At 47.5% G+C, this 18,716-nt stretch overlaps 1 protein-coding gene across 6 annotated transcripts in view; it reads left to right on the top strand.

The window, feature by feature from the left end:
• Positions 1–18,716, top strand: part of LOC119140339 (tetraspanin-15-like) — a 99,053-nt gene that overhangs the window by 36,815 nt on the left and 43,522 nt on the right. For 4 of the 6 annotated variants that reach the window (XM_037371603.1, XM_037371599.1, XM_037371604.1 and 1 more), the window contains exons 2-3: positions 9,861–10,150; positions 15,171–15,241. In XM_037371603.1, coding sequence (XP_037227500.1) covers positions 10,027–10,150; positions 15,171–15,241 — 195 coding nt within the window. In that variant the 5' untranslated portion in view covers positions 9,861–10,026. Of the gene's footprint in view, positions 1–9,860; positions 10,151–15,170; positions 15,242–15,676; positions 15,850–18,716 lie in introns of all 6 variants that reach the window. The other 2 variants (XM_037371602.1, XM_037371601.1) reach the window with 2 other exon arrangements.

The following is an 18,716-nucleotide window of genomic DNA, read 5'->3' as shown; positions in this document are numbered from 1 at the left end:
CATATACAACTTCAACCTCCTGACCCCAGAGGCTGGAGGGAGTAAGCTATGCAAATAAAAGCAGCAAGACATGCTTTTAGCTGAGGCATACAACGCTTTCTCCCGGCCTTTTTGTATGCAAACCACTGACTTGTGTTTTAATGGATTATTTTTTTTTCCCCCTCTTAATGCATGTGGTTTAATTGGCTGGTATTGTTCTACCCCAAAAATAACCGCAAAAAAGCCCTTCTGCGGCAGAGCCATTGCGCACGTGTGTTCTGTCACCAGCTTGCTCGCCTGGCTGGGACTTCTCGCTGTTATTTCATGGTGGAAATACTGAAGCTGCTGGGAAACAATCTTCTGGGAGATAAAAAGGAGGGTTTATGCCAAGCTGTTAGGGAAGCGATGTTTGCTATGTACACCCTCAGTCTGGAGGCACCAGCCTGGAGGGGATCTGGGGATGCGTGTGGGAAGGATGCTGTCCTGAAATTAAGGCTAAACAGCCTCAAGAGAGGTGCTGGGACTCAAGGAAGAGCAGAGCTTTGGATGGGTTTGTGTTACGGAGCTTTGAACTGCAAAGATGATGAGGCTGGAGGCATAGCCCTGTGCATCGTGCGTTTGGAGTGGACTAGTAGCAAAAGATACATGTGGGTTGGAAAGCCTTTCTCTCCAGCTGAGCCTTAAGTGGATAAGTCATAAAGAAAACTTGTCCAAAGTGTTTTAGCATGAGCTAAACAGCATCTTGCTCTCTAGCTGCTTCCAAAAAAGTGGTTAATCTATTTTAGCTGTGGTTGTTCCCTTCTTTTCCTTTTCCCAAAATGCAATTTGTGCTGATGGCCATAAATAACTCCAGCCTGAAAGATGGTTCAGATCGTCTAAGCGCAGCTAGGGGTGTGTTGGCCAAATTGAATGAGAGGTGAGCAATTGGTTTGGGTATGAAAACCCTTGCATTACAGCTCTGAAGTCAGTAGAAGAGAGAAAGAGGAATAATTCTTGACAGCAGCTGATGGGGAGAGAGGAATTAGTGCTTGAATTGGCAATATGAAAAGGTGAGGAGCCACTGCAGGGCAGAAAAGTGTCTCGAGGAGGAAAATCAAGTGGACTTTTGCTACTGGAAATTAAATTGTGGGGGTTTTCTTTCTCTTTTTTTTTTTTTTCTCTTAAAACCACTTCTTGGAAAACACAAGGGAATTAGAGGTGACATTCTGAAGGCGGAAGGGTCTGGTGCAATAAACTAATTAAGTCAAAAGGTATGCAGCTCATACCAACGTTCGTCACTATTTAGTTGAAGGCACAAAGCAGTGCTCGGTAGCTGGGGGGACAGTTCTGCTCCTGATGCTCTACAGCTGCTTGTTTCTGGCATCTAGAGCCATGTGCGCCATTGTCTCCGTGCCACCTGCCCCAATTAGTGACTATCTTTGTGTTGGGAGCAGGGAGGAAACGCTTTCAGAGTACAAAGTTGCATGCAACGGCCAAATAAGTGCGTGATGCCCACGGACGCGGGGGATTTGGGCTGAGAAGGATGGAGGATCGCTCGGTGGCGCGGGTGCTCGCGATGCTGCCATTGGCACGCTCCTGCTGGCTTTGGTGTTATCGCCGTTGCCTGCCAAGACCGACGCTCTGTGTTGTAACCTCCCCAAAAGCCCAACTGGCAGTGGTTTGGGGGTTTAAAGCATACTGAGCAGCCCGGTGGCTTTTGTTCTGTTTGGCACCCCATGAAGCTGCCTTTAACCCACGCGATTTAACCCACGTGGTTTACACCAAGGGTGACCTTACCTTCAGCCACCTGAAAAAACAAATCTGGTTAAAATGGTGTTCGTTCGGGTGCATCAGCCTGATGGGGCAAGTTTTTTTGGCAAATTAGCCAGGCTCCTTGTAGGAAAGTGTCTGTAGAATTAAGGAAAGAATAAGAAATGCGTGATGTGATAATTTTTATTTATTTGCTGGCCTCTATTCTAGCTTCTCTGTAAAGGAGAAGCACCTCTGCAAATCCTTTTTCTTTTCCCCCTGCTCCCCTCTTTCAATTTTTTTATATTTTTTATATTACCATATTAATATATACTGTATTATTATAACAATACGGTAACCACTGTTAGAAAACCACAACAGCTGCTCTTAGTGGAGACCACAAAAGGTCAGTGTATGACATCAAAAGTGTTATGGAGAAATTGGTCAGATTAATTTCTACTGATGGTTAAGCTTAAAAATATCGACTCTACCTCTGACAAGATAATTTTATTGTTTTTAAAAGGACTTGTGATAAGGAATTTAATCTTTTTAAATGAAAACCAGGCTGTTCTCTTAAGCATACACAACATTAAGTGAGACTCTTACTATAGACTGGAAAAATATGCCAGGGACAGTCAAAGTCGATGCAAAATAACGAACAGCAGAGGTAGCAGGAAGAGAAACAGGTAAGTGCAGCTCTGGTTAAATCCGTAGCAGTTCTTTACGTCAGTTAATGGCTCAACGTGGCCGTCTTTGAGGTGGGAACTTCTGGGACTTGGTCTCGTCTTGGCTGTTACCATCTTGATGAATTCAATAACTTGTAGAGGGCTGGGGGGAAACAAGAGCCCCTCTTCTTGGAAGCAACCTCTCAACTAAAGCTGCGAGATGCAGGAGCCCAGAGGTCCAGGTACTCTTGCTGGAAGTGAAGGCAGCTGTTAAAGCCCTGCTTCTGAGAAGCTTTTTAATCTCTCTATTTTTTTTGGGGGGGGGTGTTTATCCCTCATGAGGGCTCTTTTGATAGGAAGGTGTCAGGTCCTTCTGAAAAGCTTGAAGCATCGCTGGTCATGACCTCTGTGCTGGTGTGCAGCAGCACTGGAGAACAAAGAGAATAGGAAATTATATATATATTTTTTTTTTGTGCTTAAAAAGAAATCTCAGGTCCTGTAGTCTTGGCAGCAAGAGCTACAGCAACAGAACGCCAGGCGAAGCATGAGTTTATTGATATTTTCCCTGTACTGGATGCCCAGGGCATGTTGGAGAGCATGTCCTGGGCAAGGTGATCTCTGAGATTTTTGGGGTGACTGCTACAGCTTTAGCAAAGCTGCTTTTAATTTCCAGGCAAAGGACTTCTGAGGTCACTCAGCAGCTGTTTTAACCCACTGCTGAGGCAGAGGAGGAGCAACAGACTGGGCAGGAAGGCTTAAGGGGTGCAAAAGCAGGAGGTGGTGCAAGCTTACTCTTGCTAGTGACGGCATCTTTATTGAGAGGTCACTGTGTCTTGCAAACTCCCGCCTTCAGCATCGACAGAAGGAAAAACCTCTCCAATTTGGCTTCAGCCCCTTCAGCGGTTGGCTTGCCGCGTGCCTCTGCTGCTCTTCTTGCTATAACTCTTCGTTTATGGCGAGAGCACCGTGTGTTTCCAAGTGTTGGCCTTTTATTTATTAAATGACGGCTTTATTTCGACCCAGCAATGTCTGCCAAAAGTGCTCTAAATGAAGAGCGGAGATTATCCGTAACGCAAACAGCCCCGCTCTGGAGGCTGCACGCAAATGAAATGAAGTCAGCTAAATTGGATGATTGCTCTAAGCAATTTAAACCCAAATACATCTTGCTGGGGTTGCATCTCTTCTTTCCTTCTCTTGGCTGTGTTTTTTGTTTTGTTTGTTTTTTGGGGGGGGTGTTGACTTGTGCATTTGCAAGCATATGCTTCAAGATAGTGTGTTTCCAAGTAATTAAAAACCCGTCAGGGTACGTGCCTCACCTTGGCTCATTGCTGGGATGTTGCAGGGGTGGAGGGGAAAGAGCCTGGAGCTGGTAGGAGGATGCCGAGTCTCCTGGTCTTGCTGCAAAGGGAAATCTAGGGATAATTTGGGGGTGGATTTTGGTGTTTGGGCTCTGTGCAAATCTCTGGCTCCACGCACATCTTCCCTAAGCCATCTGCAGCTCCGTTCCTAGAAGTGCAGTGCAGTCGCTGGGTGGTTTGAGTGTAGCAACCGTTGCTTGGGCTGGGTAGAAATGTTTTGGGTTTTAAGCTGCACGGGGGTTTGCTCGCTGCTGGCCAGCATCCTGCCTGGAGCGTGCCAGCCCTGAATTCCCATAGAAAACAACGGGTTAGTTAAGGCTTCCTGCAGTGTGATGATGATTATTTTTTTTTTTAACTCTTATTTTTCTTTTTTGTGGTATGCCAAAAAAACCCCAACTGGTTATAAATAGTTGACTGGTGCAACTAAAGCCTGGGATTCCCTCCTTAAAAGCATTTCCTAAAGGCTTTTGGGAAATGGCCAAATTTTAAATGTGCTGGGTGTTGTCAGACTAATGTTGTGATTTCCAGGCGGGATGTGCTTTGATGTGCTTTGCCCTTAAAAGAAAAGGTGCCTGTTTTTATTTTTTCCCCCAAAGGGCAGTAGTGCAGAGGTGCTGTCCTTAGAGATGCTGCCGGCGGCGTGGGGGACAGCAGAGATACCTGTAGCTGAGTTTGCATTTTCCACCTAATTTCAGGATTGTAACGAGTCCAGGAAATGAGACTCTGTCTTCAGTGGAAGCTTGTGGCCCACGTGGCTGGAAGAAAAATGACTTGAAGCCACACATTTGTGTTCTGGGGGCGGGGGAAAGGGTAAAACAAACCTTGCGCTCCGGGAATCCTTATGGCTCGTGTGCAACTTCACACCCCGTTAGTGCAAGTTTTTGCAGAGGAAAGGCTGTGGTGGCTCGCACGCTGCTCCGCCAGGGCTGGGGGGTGGCAGAGGGGACCTGCTCCCACCTCAGTGCCACCCTGGGAGCACGCAGGCTTTGCCTCCTCTCTCTCTCTCTGCGCACGCTGCCGGAGAAAGAGCTTGATTAGATAATTGTATCATGAGCAGCTCCGACAACTGTCAGGATGGATAAAGCTCCTGAAGGCGAGAGATAGCAAAGACCTTCATTATTTCCCATGGATTTTGAACCTGAGAAAGGCTACTGGGATTGGTAAGGATGGAAGGGGAGGTGGGAATGGCCGGGGGCGGGAGGCGGCGGGGGGGGGTCGGGTGGGTATTGTAGGCAAGCACAGTCATCTTCTTGTCTTCCACGTAAACTTGGACTTTAGAGGAAGCGCGGTTGGCCAACATCGCATTGCTATTCGGATCCCTTGGTGCCACACTGGAGTGTCGGGCCAGCAGAGCTACTCTGTCCTTGGCCAAAACTGCCTTTAATTCCTTTGTATGCAATTAGTTTATTTTTTGTCCTAATTGGGTTTCTCCCTGTGGTGGCTGGTTTTCCTGCAACAGATGAGTCAGTTGTGCAATGAGTTCATGCTGAGAACGGTGTTGGAAAAAAACACGTTTAGGGCAAAATATCCTTGTAAAGGGAAATGACCGCTGGACCACCTGATCCAGCACCCATTCAGGATTAGGCAGGATGCTAGAATTAATAACAACCTTTATTTTTCTTCAGGAAAATAGGGTTTTGGCATGCCGTGCACCTTGCACATGGAGCTGCCCTTGCAGCTGTGCGGTGCTGAGCTCGGCGGCTGTGTTTTATCTGGCAAGGTTTGGTTACTGCTGACGTAGACTTGCAGCTCTAATTTATCTTAGTAGCTGAAGTTTTCATCCAGCTGGTCATTAATGGCAATTAATACTCTCTCTGGGTACTGCACCTTTGATGGCATCCCCCCTGCCCTGGATAAACCTCTGCTATTTAACGCTACACTGTGGTTTTCTATCTACAACTAATTTTTCTTCTTATCAGGGATTTAATCTCTGGCAATATGGCTAAACATACGTTCAGTGAATTTGTCCGGAGGCTTATCAGAATTTGCTATTTCCTGGCTCATGCAAGAACTAAGGATTTATTTTTATTTATTATTATTTTTATTATTCAAAAGCCCAGCTAGAGGAGGCAGCTCTGGGTACAGGCGCTATCGATCCATGCTGGGTTGCAATGAATGGGGAGCGCCAGTGGAAAGGCTGCTTGGGCAATTTGTTTTGTGTTTGGCATTTCAGCCTCGGATAGTAAATGCTTCTAAAGCTCCGTCAGCGAGTTATTTAGTCCATATTTTCCCAGCTGCGTGAGGTCTGTACTTGCATTGATCAAATGAGTGTCGCCGACTGTGCCGCAGGGATACAGAGCGGTGAAGCTATTGCTAGAGCAACTGGTGCAATTGTTTTGGGGGGTAAGAGGAAAAAAAAATCTTAAAGAAATGAAATTTAGCTCAATATTTTGAGGTTGGAATTCAAGTCTGGGTGATATTCAAGTGTGAAGGGAAGGAGTAAGGCTGGAAGGTGGCTCCAGCTCTTGCAGTCCCGCGTGCTCCCTGCCCTTTAGGTGTGGAAGGCGCGAGGGTTTGGGGGCAGCAGGTTGTCAATAGGATAAATAATGCTTTTTGTTGTCATCTTTTTTGCCTGATTGTGCTGCTTATGTGTTCTCCTCCTGGCACAGAGTCTGTGCAGCCTGTGTGAACCCACTCAACCACCTCTGCAGAAGGGGGATGGTGACCGAGCGCTTCCCTCCTGCGTGAGCTTCAATCTGCAGTAGGAACCGGTGCCCCTTAGAGACCAGCCGCTAGTGAGTGTTGAATTAAACTTAACGATGCTGCATACAAAAATGGTTTTAAAATAGCCAAGTGATGCAGTCCAGGGGGCTTTTTCCTCACTGGAGCCAGCGGAGGACAGAGGCTGCAGGAAGGTGACTTTCAAGGGAGCATGATTGGTTTTAGCAATAAGCTATTTGGTCTGAATTTCTTCATGCTTGGCCTGAAAATATTTTGTAGCGTGACTGACACATCTAAGGAAGCAGCAGCCAAGGGATTAAAAAATATTTATGCATTCACTGTAGAGAAATTGGAGTTGGCTGTTAACCTACGCTCAGCGCATGGATGCTGGGCATCTCTGGATTCATGTGCTTTCTTGCTCTCCCGGGGATGTGTGGATTGATAACAAAATGTACTTGTTCATCTGGGGCTTGGGTGCACACAAACGTGCTTTTTGGTCGCCCCTCAGAGCTGCCCATTTATTTTTATTAAGTTTTTATTTATTTATATTTGGGGCTCCAAAGCTATACAGGGGTTAAAAGGCACTGAAAAGCGAGTTGATTCTTTATTACTTTTTTTTTTTCATTGCTCTGCTGTCTCTGAACAGGTTTTCGTCTGTGACCACCAGAAAAAGCATCATTTTGGAGGCAGAATAAATCTTACCTATTTATTTGGCTGACAGAGGTTCTCTTATTTCCCCTGATATATTTTTCTTCCCGCTCCCACCCCCTACAGGTGTTATGACACATTTCTGGCTGTAAGCCCTTTCTCTCCCCAGGATATCAAATGACTGAATCTTGCTACTACTTGGTGCTAAGAGGAACTGTTGAGAGTTGGCTTTGTGCTGGCTTTTAATAACGTGTGTGAAGAGATACAGCAACTTTGGCAGAACAGCATCACTCAGAAATGATGATCTTGGGATGGGATGGTGGAGTAACACCTGTAGGTCCGTGGCACGCAGATATTTTGGATCTGCAAGTAAAGTCTGGCAGACTTATAAATGTTTTGCATTTGCAACTGGTACCAAAATATGCATCTGACTCGTGGCTGGGATTGTTTTCTACCATGAGATGATGGCTTGTGGTGGCTTTGGATGCTCCTCCAAGGTGTGTTAAAGGATCTGGTGCTGGCGGCAGGAGGGAGCTGAAGCCAGGAGGATTCTGTAGTGGGAGGTGTTGGGCTCTTTTATAGTTGTGCCTTGTGATGGCTGGAGGCATAAACGCCTTTAAATCCACCTAAGGATCACGTTTTTGGGGAAGAATAGTCAGCAATGGGTTTATTTCAGCCATTGCGCGGTTCTACTCTTATTCTGAAGCTCCATAATGATTAATACCTGATTCTGATCTTGTTTTTCCCTGCTTTTCATCCTTATGGCTGAGTTAACATCATCACCATTGCATCCAAGACGTGAGGTTTAGTGCCAGAATGTGGAAAAGACCTAAAAAGAATTTTTTTTTTTTTTTTTTTAAAAAAAAGCTGTTGAAGTGGCATATCTGCTTCTAGGTCTCCAGCTCCTGGGAAATGGCAAAGCCTGGGAGCTTTTTGGGTAGAGGGGGTGACTAAAGCCAAGCTGTGTTATTACAGGAATGTAAATGAATTGGCTGTGTAGTTACAGGCCACGGGGCTGGGCATCACCTCGGTGAAACGTGCTGCTTCCCTGAGATCCTATAGAAGGAAACTCAGCCCTGAAGCCCTGGGCATACAGAAGACCACTGAACAGGGCTCTGCTCAACCCAACCCCCAGTTCCACGTGTGGGTTTCCAGTTTTTTTGTTGGAGGAGCTCAGCAAGCTGGGAAAAGCTTTTCTGGGTATGCACAGGTAGTGATTTTTAAATTCCTCTGTAGGTTCTTGCTTTCCCTATATCGCATCCTCTCCTGCCAATGGTGGCTTGGGGCAGCAAGTCCTTGTTGCTAATGCTGGGCTACCTGGATCCCTGATATACTCAGGAGTATTATTTTTTTTATTATTTCTTGAAGTCCTGGGCATGAGAGCAGGGTTGCGCAGCTGGGCTGAGCAATGCTGATTTATCATCAGGGCTGTAAATCAGGCTTGTGGCTTAGGGAAGAACCAGAAGCTGCTCTGGCGTTTGAGCCAGAGGCTCAAAATCGAGGCGTTTTATTGCATTAGAAGCTTTGTTTTCCTCCGTTGCCATATGAGGGGGTGTGCCGGTCCAGGCTTGGCCACATGTTGGTGGGAAGGAGCTTGGAAAGAGCCTGTGTTTCCTTACAAGCCCCGATCTCGATGAATTTTCTCCAATTCCCAGGCTGTACGTTAGCAGCTTAACCACGCGTTAAGCATGTGAGTTACAAAATCTCTCTGGAATATCTGCTGCGACTTATTGCAGAAAGATGCGACTCCCTCTGCCACGCCGGCTGACGTTGGATCTCTCCCACCCATCGCGACGGTGCAGTCGATCCTGCTGCAGAGCTTTGGCTGGAAAAAGCCGAGCAAATCGCAGGAGGGATGTTTGCTGGGGATAAAATGACGGCTGGTTGATCGTGGTGGCATCCGTTCTGGGCAAATCGTAACAAGCTCAGGATCTTCCAACAAGTTTGGGTTTGGGTTTTGGTTTTTTTGTTGTTGTTGTTTTTTTTTTTTTTTTTAAAGCAAATGTGCACCATTAAGGCTGGGGGGAGGAAACGATCAAGGAAAATACATGCTCAGAATAATTTGTGGATAATTAAACTCATCTGACTCCTCTTGAGAATGGAGGGGGAAGGTTGTTTTTCCTGAAGCTGCTGTATGATTTCTACAGCCCTGTGGCTTTATTATTTAGCATATTTAGCCAGGTATCTTATGGCAGCGGATTAAACATCCGTGGCAGAGAGTAAATCTGGGCATGGGAGTGAGAAATGGATGGAGCAGGAAGATTGCTGCACCTCCATCCATACTTCCCAGGCACAGACCACGGGGCCGAGGTGCAGAGAAGTTATTTTTAGGTTTTAGTTATTTTTAGTGTTGGGAACCCATGGAATGAGTTTATCTGCTGTGGATTGATTAGCGAGGCTTTTTAATGGGGACAGCTGTGGCGACTCAGTGTTTTGGAAAGTCTTTGGGGTTGTGGCTTCCCAGTGGGTTTTACCCCGTGCTGCAGGGAGCATAGCTTGCTAGAAAATGGAATAAAATTCCTGTTTTCCTGAGGTCTATGAAGTAATAAATCTCTAAAAAAAGCCAGGAAAAGGTGAAGCTGCCATCTATGAGCTACAACTTCATCTTCATTTTGCAATTTTAAGTTCTCTGCTGGCAAAACCTGATTTCTTGGGGCTATAAGCCCAGCAGCGTCTGTACCCTTTGGCATGTACTAGCCCAAATTATAAGTGATATTTTGCTGAAGCAGTATCTGTCAGATGTCCCACCATGTCTGTGCTGCTTTGGGTGGTTGTTTGGGGTTTTTTTTCCCCTGTGTTTTTCTTTTTTCTTTTAACCCAGCTGAGCTCTGTGTGTTTGCATCCACCTGCTTGGCTCCAGCACTGAGGCTCTGCGGAACAAGTGGCCAGAAAGGAGATGCCAAAACAGTTAAAAAGCGAGGAAAAAGAAGTGACCCCAGTGACTGGGGCCTTCAGGAGCTGCAAGGAAGGAAGCGGAAACTCTGGGCATGTATGAACCTCACAAATACCCGGCAAGAAGGCAATGCTGTCCACCTGCTCGGATTAAATTGCAGAGCTTTGAGCTGCGGAGGCTGGGAGTATCAGTCCCTTCCCAAGGGGATAATAAAGCAGGTTGGTGGAGGACTGCTCTGTCCCATGCTATTAGAGGTGATGCTTTGCAGATGAACACTGACCCAGGAAGATGCTCGAGTGTGATTGAACCGCGGGAGCGAGTGACTCCTCTTCTCCATATTGCTTTTCTCCCCGTCGTGGGCACGGCGGCTGTAGTGAGCCTGGCACCTCCGAGCCCTGCTCCCTAGCCCTCCTCATGTAATCAGTGTTTTACAAATCAGAAAATTGCACATTAATGCTTTGGTTTTATTCCTGCTCATCGTTTTCCAGCCTTGCTTGCTTATTATCCTAACTCCTTGGAGCGATTTCTCCTCCCACCCCCCTGCTGCTTACTTTGTTCTTTTATAGCTGCCGTGCTCACAGTCGAAGCAAACCAGCTGTGCTGTGGTTTGCAGCGGTACAGATTAACATTTTCCACTTTAATCACTGCCTGCCTGGGAAGAAAAAAAAAATAAATACAGGCCAAGTTGTCAATCGAGTAATGCAATTGCACCGTGGAAGGTCTTTTTCATTTGCTGCTGGGTTTAGGAAACGGTTGGTGCTTTTAGCTGCTGCGGGGGGTGGGTAGCAAAGCCAAGGGAAGCACGTAACGTGGGATCTGGTGCTTGGAATTGATGTGCAACACGTAGGGTTTCATTTGGAAACCTTGGTTTCATTTATTCATGGCCCAATAAAAAAGAAATTACTCCTGCACGTGGCTCGAGCGTGGGGTGTAAAAAGCGTGCGGGTAATTTATTTTTCCAGCAGGACAGATGTGGTGTTGGAAAGACCTGGGAGAAGGAGGGACTGGGACTTGCTGTTGCCTGTGAAGATGGAAAAACTAGCCCTGAGAATATATCCAGGGAGGAAAAATCATGAGATGATGAGCCTCTGTGCTTTTAAATGAGGAATTCCTACTAGTGGGAACTTTGCAACAACAGAAATGACAGTGCTGAAGGGCACAGGTGAAAGTGGCGGAATAAAGCCTCGGAAATCCCACATCAAAGCTTGCAAATGGGGCTAAGATTAGCACAAATGTTTGCTAATGAAGTCGCAAGGATGAGTAAAATTTCAGGGGTTTTGTGGCTCTGGTACAACAGGGAGTAAAACCAGACTCTGCGCCAGCGAAGGAGCAGTGCCATGGTGTGACAGCCCCAAGCCGAGGCAGTTTGTCAGTTAAACCCTTCTTGCTGTTCAGCTGCAAAACTTTTCTTTTTTTTTTTTTCCCCAGGTAGGATGTTCACCGTGGCTTGTTTGCAAAAGGAGAGCGGATGAGAGAGACAGCAGCGCTGCTTTTCATGCAATTAAATGTTAAATTAGTTGGCAGGAGCTATAATTTGCGTGCTCTCGTGTCTGGCTGAAGAAGGATGGAGCGAGGCTGCGGTGTGCGGCTGTTTCCCTGGCTGGGAGCTCATAGGATGGATCCCGTCCCTGCAGCGTGCCTGGGGTGAAGTGCTAAACCTTAAATTAGCACTTTCCAATCTTAACTTGGCTCTAGGGAAGTGCAGCAGAACCCTGTGAAAAGCCTCGCTAATTAATTTATGCAGTGGGCCTCGTTAAGGCACTGAACCCAGACATGGAAGCAGCAAACGCTGGCAGTTCCCTTAGCCTTTCCAGCTGCAAGCTGGCCCTTGCTGTCCCATTTAAATGAGTTTTGGAGCCGCTAAGGGATTTTTTTTGGCTAGCCCACTCTGGGGTGCAGCAAAGGGACCCCTCAGGCTGCCCAGTTTGGGCAAGGGGCTGGGGAATGGGTGAGGAGCAGGCAGCCTGCAGCAGCCGCTTCCACCTAGCAGCTTAGCAAAATCATTGAGTGGATCTCCACCAGGTCCCAGATCTAGGGGTTTTCTTGGCCGTGAAACCCGTCTAAAAGGTCCCCAAACCCCTTTTTGCCCCTCTGGCTGCTTGCACAGGACTCGTATCTGCTTATGTATGGGACTCCTCTTGCATGGGAGCACGGACAAACCCTGCTTAAGGTCCTTTCCGTACTTCTAGGAGGCAAAATTTCATCTGCAAAGGTAAAAGGCTTGTCAGTGATTTGCAATTAATATGCTGGGAACCCCTGCTCAGGGGAAGAAGCAGCATCTTTATTGAAGGTGCTTGGTATGCTGGCTGCATGCGGAGCTGACCGAAGCACCACCGAGAGCACATTCATAGCACAACTTGGTACTTTGGAGGGTTTGGTGTGTTTTCCTGCAGCCTTAGTTTTTTGTTTTATTGGTTTAATATCGCAGACTTTCTGCCTGTAAAGCCAGGAGTGATCTGTAGGGTGGGAAGGGAGTTCCCATCCTCCGGGCATTGGAGGGGGACAGGGCTCTGCCGATGGAAAATCTCCCTCCAGCAGCAGCGTCACCCCCTCAAATGGCTGCAGACCCCCAGATTTTGGCCACTGGTTGATGTCCAGTGGTTTGAATTGTCTGGAGCATTAAACACTGGCTGAGTCATTTCTTCCTGAAGTTAATGATTGCCTGGGCCTGATGCTGCCAGCACTGGCGTCATGTTAATGATTAAAACCCATAAATAAGGGCTTGCTCGTTCCCTATGTGCAAAGCCACTCTACGACCTTCCCGCAGCCTTGCTGGATGGGGCAAAAAAAAATAATAATTCAGGAATAAACCCCACCCTGATCCCATCGCCCTTCCCGCTCCCTCCGTAACCCAAGAGCATCGTGCCGAAGTGACATTAAATAGAGCAAAGTTTCATGTTCTGTTTAAATTTGTACCGCAGAATTTATTCCACTCAACGTTAAGCTTTTTAAAAGCTACGTCTGCCTCTCCCTCGTGTCCGGCAGGGCTTGTGCATTATCTACCCATTAGGGTAATGTTAGTATAAATAAATGGATGATTTAAGGTTGGCTCTTGTCTGCTCATCTCTGAGTGCATCTCTCTGCAAGCAGCAAAGGATCCGTATGCATTTGCGCTGTCAGAGGAGTGCTTATTCTTTATCATCCCTTTTGCAGAAAGGAAAGCACGGTATAAAATGCTACTTGCTTGGAAAAGTGGGGAAAAAAAAAATTAACCCCCCTCTGGATGCCTAGTGAAGGGAGTTTTCCCTTGCTAGGGAAAATGCTGAATTCCTGCTGGTGCTCCCTGGGAGTGGGAGCTGGGAGGAGGACTTGCTGCTGCATTTATAAATGTGCTTTTGTTGGAATCAAGGAATTTTGAAAGGCTATAAAAAGAATTCCCAATTGATATGTGGGATTGCTGTGTCCCTGCACCAGCAATCTTCCTGGCCCGAGGTCTGATGTGCGAAAATCTGCGCGGTGGAAAGCAAATCTGTCCTTTCTTGAGCGTGTTAACGGTGTTGTATAGAAGTCGTGGGAGAGTTTTGTTGCAGTTCCAATCCCTGCAGGCACAAATCTGGGTGTTTTTTTTTTTTTTGTTTTTTGTTTTGTCTTTTTTTTTAGGAATGAGTTGCACAGCGTAATTAACTGCTCATGGAATATCGGGTGTAAATTACTGGCTGATGGAGAAATGATGCTGGGGAAGAGCCTGTGATGTGCTCGCGGTGTGCATTACATGATTTATACTGCTGGAGGTTTGGGGCTTGCCTGGGATTCGGTGGAGAAGGGGAAAGAGCCTGAAATTATGGGCAAAACCTCGGATGAACCAAAGTTTTACGGTGAATCGTTCCGTTAAGCATGGCTTCAAATTAACGTGAAAACTTTAGGCCACGTTGAGCGTTATCTATAGACCCGATGGTTTAAGTCTGGCTTAAATCTGCTGCTTTGGCCACCGGTTAGCTGTGTCACGCCTGGGTTTGTAGGGAAATGCTATTTCTCCCTTGCTCTGCTGCACGCTAAGTTGGCTTCTGAATTAAAGCGCAGACAGCATATTATATAAATAGATGAACGCGCAGAGGTTTAGTCGTCAAGTGCCAAGATTTCTCCGTGCAACAAGTCAAAAAGAAGCCCAGCATCCCCCGTGCCGGTGCCGTCACACTTGATAGAGATTAGACAACCAAGAGAAAAGTTGCAGGGACAAGCAGGTATTTTAATCTTTTTTTAATTGACTGTTCTCCTGGATGCAGCATCCTTCAAAAAGGGAAGGAAGGGTGGAGGAAATACATCGTGCACCTCCCCAGATGCCTCTTGCTCGGTGTTGGGGTTTCTTCTTCCAAGCAGAGGTTGGTAAAAAGAAAAGCTCTGCGCTGGCGAGGCCGTCGCTGTTTTCTTCCCTTGCACGGGTATTCACAGCACTGGCTTTCCTGGGTGTTAGCAAAATGGAAAGTGATGGTATAAACCAGGCTCCAAAGCACTAAAAGTTCATTTGAAATTCATTTGGGTTTGTTTTGTTTTGTTTTGTTTGGTTTGTTTGTTTGTTTGTTTTTTTAAATGGGGAGGAAAGTTGACTGCTCTTTGCTCGTTGAGTCTGATCACAGCCAGCTGTAGCTAAATTGTGTCCAGAAATGTCATTTTGGGGATGTTTCACCCCGTTGCCATACCATGAAGTATAATATCCTCAGTGTTTGGGATCTGTTGGCCACTGAAACTCTCATCCCATCTCTGCTCTCACACTTGCAGCTTATAAAGTAAAAGCAAAGGGAATGTGATCTCTTCTGCTGCGCTGAATGACTCTATGTCTGCTAAAAGCTGGGTAAATACAGCTCCCACGTCTTTGGGTGCAGCCCTGAGTCACTGTTGTTTCTTCAAACCCTGCTTCAAATTCCCCATTTGGCCACCCCAGAGAGAAGCAGCATCTTCCTCCCGAGAGCTGGGGTTTCCAAACATCTCCCAGGCCACGACCCGCGGCACAAGTGATGCCCCTTTTTCTTCCTATTTCAGATCCGCAGCGAGTCAAGCTGCACAAATGAAGGGTTCCCCTTGGTGCCGGGTGCCCCTCGGCATCATCACAGACCAGCTGCAGTCGCCGCTTTTCCAAGCTCCTCTTTTTGCTCTTTTTATTAAATACCATTTTTACACTTTCTAGCGCTACGTACAGCCGTGGGGTCTCCCGGTGCTGGTTTCTTGCTCCCCACACCTTTTCTTTCAAGCGTTACACCACGTCGAGCCTGGGTGTAATAATTTCTTTTTCCTTCTTCCTAGCTGCACGAGCACCAGGCGGCTCAAGGCGGTGTCGAAGGGGAGGCGTTGCACGCAGTAGGAAGCGGCAGCAGGTAAATTCGGACATCGCTCTCCAGTCCTGCTCCGAGCAGCTGCCTGGGCAGCCCCTGGCCTGATTCTTGCTGGATTTTGGGCTGCTGCTTTATCCATTGTTACTGCAGGATCGCTCCCAGGATGGCTGCAGGATTGCAGCGAGCTCTTCCAGCACGCTGGCAAGGGCGCGAGGCACCGACAGCAACGCGTTTGCTGTTAATGATTTGCTACAGATCCACCCCTGCACCAATTTTGGGGCTAATTGTCAGAGCAAACCTACTCGAGCCGAGCTTTGCCGTTGCTCTCAGCAGCCAAACCAAGCAACAAACGCAGCAAAGGGTTAACGCTGGCTGCTTGTGCCTTCCCTCTGATCGCTCTCCCCTCCTGCCAGGCGGAAGTTGGAGCGATCAGCTCAAGTTCAAGGCTCGTCTGTGTGCATGTGTACGCTCTTTCAGCTCGGCAGCGGACACCAGGAGCCGGCCGGAGCAGGGAGGATCTGGCAGGCAGCAGCGAGCAAACCCCTCTCACCGGAGTCGCAAGGATGGCCCAAGCCTCCGAGTGCCGAAATTCCCACTTCTATTACTACAGCATCAAATTTGCTTTGTCCACCTATGCCACCCTCTTCTCGGTAGGTGCTTCTCTGTCCTTCCTGGTGTTTCCCCCCACCATGCTGCCCCTGTGGGTTCGATTTGACTTTTCAGTGTCAAAATTTCCCCTTCCCAGGCATCAAATCTTGGCGGGAAAACGCGGTGCCATGAAGCCCCCCTTGCTTGGCACTGGCTGGGTCCAAAATGGGCAATCTTGGGCAAAACTGTGGCTTTTCGGTGCATTTAAGAGCATTTCCCTGGGTCTGCCCTTCCCCAGAACTGCTCTTGCAAATCCCCGGTGGCCAAGAGTCACGTTTTGAGGCGTTTGGAACATAAACAAGGAAATTTAATGTTTTTACCACCCAAGCACCCGTCGGGTGGTGTTGCCAGCCAGATCTCCCCTGCCCGCCTCTGCTGTTGCCTTTACACTGTTCAACAGGGATGAGGCATGAACGCAGGCATCGAGTGGCGGGTATTTGAGCCCTGTTAGTTATTTTAAGAGGAAAAAATAAAACTTACTCTTAAGCAATTTTGAATCACTGAGCTATGGTCGGGGCAAGCCTTCCCTGGCACCTGGGAGGTGCAAACCCATGTCAGAGCAGGGGAGGGGGAAGCAAGCAATTCCCCTTCCCTTTAGGATCTGTGCATCCTCAGTTAACGCGTGAGAGATGAAGTGAGCATCTTCCCAGGGTTAATCTTGCATAATCCAGTCCATATTTACAGATATTTCCTCCTGAAGTTGAAATAATCCTCTTTGCCCCGTGCATGGCTGCCTGCTGGGCGTGTGTAGTGGTATGCATCCCTAATTGTATAGGTGTAATTGCAGAAATTTCTGCGTGAGTTCCCAGGCAGGCTGTGAACGGTAAACGGGGCTACAGGCAGAGTTTGGAAACGCTTTTTATTTCCTGATTTATTTGTTGGTTTTGAGGAATGAGCTCACTGGGAGGGCAGTGCTCACCTGCACTAGCTGGGGATAGCGAACCCCGTTGTCTCACTGTGCTGAATGACTTGTGCCCACACTGGGGTATTAATGAGAATAAGAAAAAAGAGGGGTTTTTTTGTAGAACATCTCACAGATTTCCTTGTGGCCTGCTGGATAGGAAGGCTTCCAAGGGTAGAGGAGATTTCAGTATGTCCTGCAGTGTGGGCAGGACCCTCATTGGACTCTTACTGCGCCCATCCAGACTGAAAAAAAATCCAGATTTCTTAACTTGTTTGGGGCTGCAGTGTGAGTTTTTGGGGAAGGATAGTGCAATATTTTTGCTTGCCAAATCAACCTGCAGAAAAACCTGTCACTGTGGCTTTGGTTTCTCAGAGCCGAGTTTTGCTCGGTTTGAGGTTTCCCCAGATGCCTTTAAGCAACTGCAGGGATGGGGAGGAGGCGCAGGGTGGTTTTTTTTCTCCCAGTTAATCCGAACTGAGATCAGGGTTCGCAAGCGTAGATTAACGATGAGGCAGCCTCGATGCCAGATGCTTATTAATGGCTGGGGCATTTTGGGGTGCTCGGTGGGGCATCCTGGCAAGTCCACCAGTCAAGAGTAACTCCCAGCAACTGGAAAATAGCTGTAAAAAAGCCACTTTGAATTGCTCCGACCCAGCCTGCCTTCAACCCTGGGACAGTCCTTGCGTGGGGACATTGTCCCATCGAATCCACACGGATTGCGCGGCTCCTGCGAGGTTTTCAGCTGCCTGACCTACTTCTGGCCTCATTTGCACATGTTGCCGCCGTATTAATTCAACGGTGCTGCCAAACCTTTCAAAGCCTCGTTAACCAGACGTGACCGGGGCTGAGTTTCTCTCTGGCCAAATGCATTCATTAAAAAATGATTGTGTAGGAACTTCTCGCTGGTATTGCATGAAGGCTTTGAAAATTTAACATCCCTCCCTGAGAGTAAAAATTCAGTGCAAGAAGACTTGAGTTGGTTTGCCATGAAGGATCAAGGAGGTTTGGGGTGAGATGCATCACGGTTTGCCAGCGTAGGGTTGTCCCAGCCTGCAGAAAACTGGTGCTAGTGCCGCTAGATCCTTTCCAGTACCTTCAGATAATGAAAACACTTATTTATAGGTGGGAAAATCAGTAAAGGAGCGTGGGATAAGCCAGAGAGTGGCTTTGTACCCAACATGGAGCAGAAGGGCAGAAAGGTTCAAGCATCGCGGGTTGGACCAGCTGGTTTTGTACAGGTAGATTTAATCCTTGTTGAGGATTCAGCAGAGCATAGGTTTGAAGTTTTCTTTTCAAAAAGAAATGCTGCTTTCCTTTTCTTACTTTTCCATAAAAGTCAAAACTTCTGGTTTAATTGACCCTTATAAAAGCGTATTTTTTACATTCCTTCGTACCATCAGCAGTTAAGCATTATGCAATTTGTTAATCGTATTATTAATCCTGTGCTTCTAGCTTTTAATGTCTAAGAGCATTCAGCGCATTCTATATCACAGTTTCTTGCCTGTATGTTGCAATAAAACTTCCTGAGGAGGAGCAGGAGTGCTCTGCCGGCTAATTTGGAGGGAGATGGGTCTTCAAATCTGGGAAGAACGATTCTGTGGTGAGCTGGGGATTTGAAAAACAAGAGTTTTGCCCTTAGTTTGGCACCTCTGGTCATCTTGGATGGAGAACGAAGTGACGCCCCGTTCCCTTTTCTACTGCCCGGTCCAGTGCTCTGACTCATGTCATCTGGCTGCTGGGGTCTGCGTGGGCTTGGAGCCACCGTCATCGTGACTTTTTGGTGTTCCCAAATAAGGAGAAATTACTGCCTCGCGTTAGCGTAGCGTTGACTCATCCAATTAATGCTGATCACCCTGGGACGAGCCATGCCTGCCGCTTGGCCCTTGGCAGCCTTTGATGTCGCGCTGCTTCGGCCGCGTTAACATCCCCTTGGATTCGTGGTACCTGCTTGCTCGGCGTGTGGTT

Source organism: Falco rusticolus, chromosome 20 (genome assembly GCF_015220075.1).
Source record: "Falco rusticolus isolate bFalRus1 chromosome 20, bFalRus1.pri, whole genome shotgun sequence".
Classification (NCBI taxonomy): domain Eukaryota; kingdom Metazoa; phylum Chordata; class Aves; order Falconiformes; family Falconidae; genus Falco; species Falco rusticolus.
This window is presented reverse-complemented; position numbering and strand designations above follow the sequence as displayed.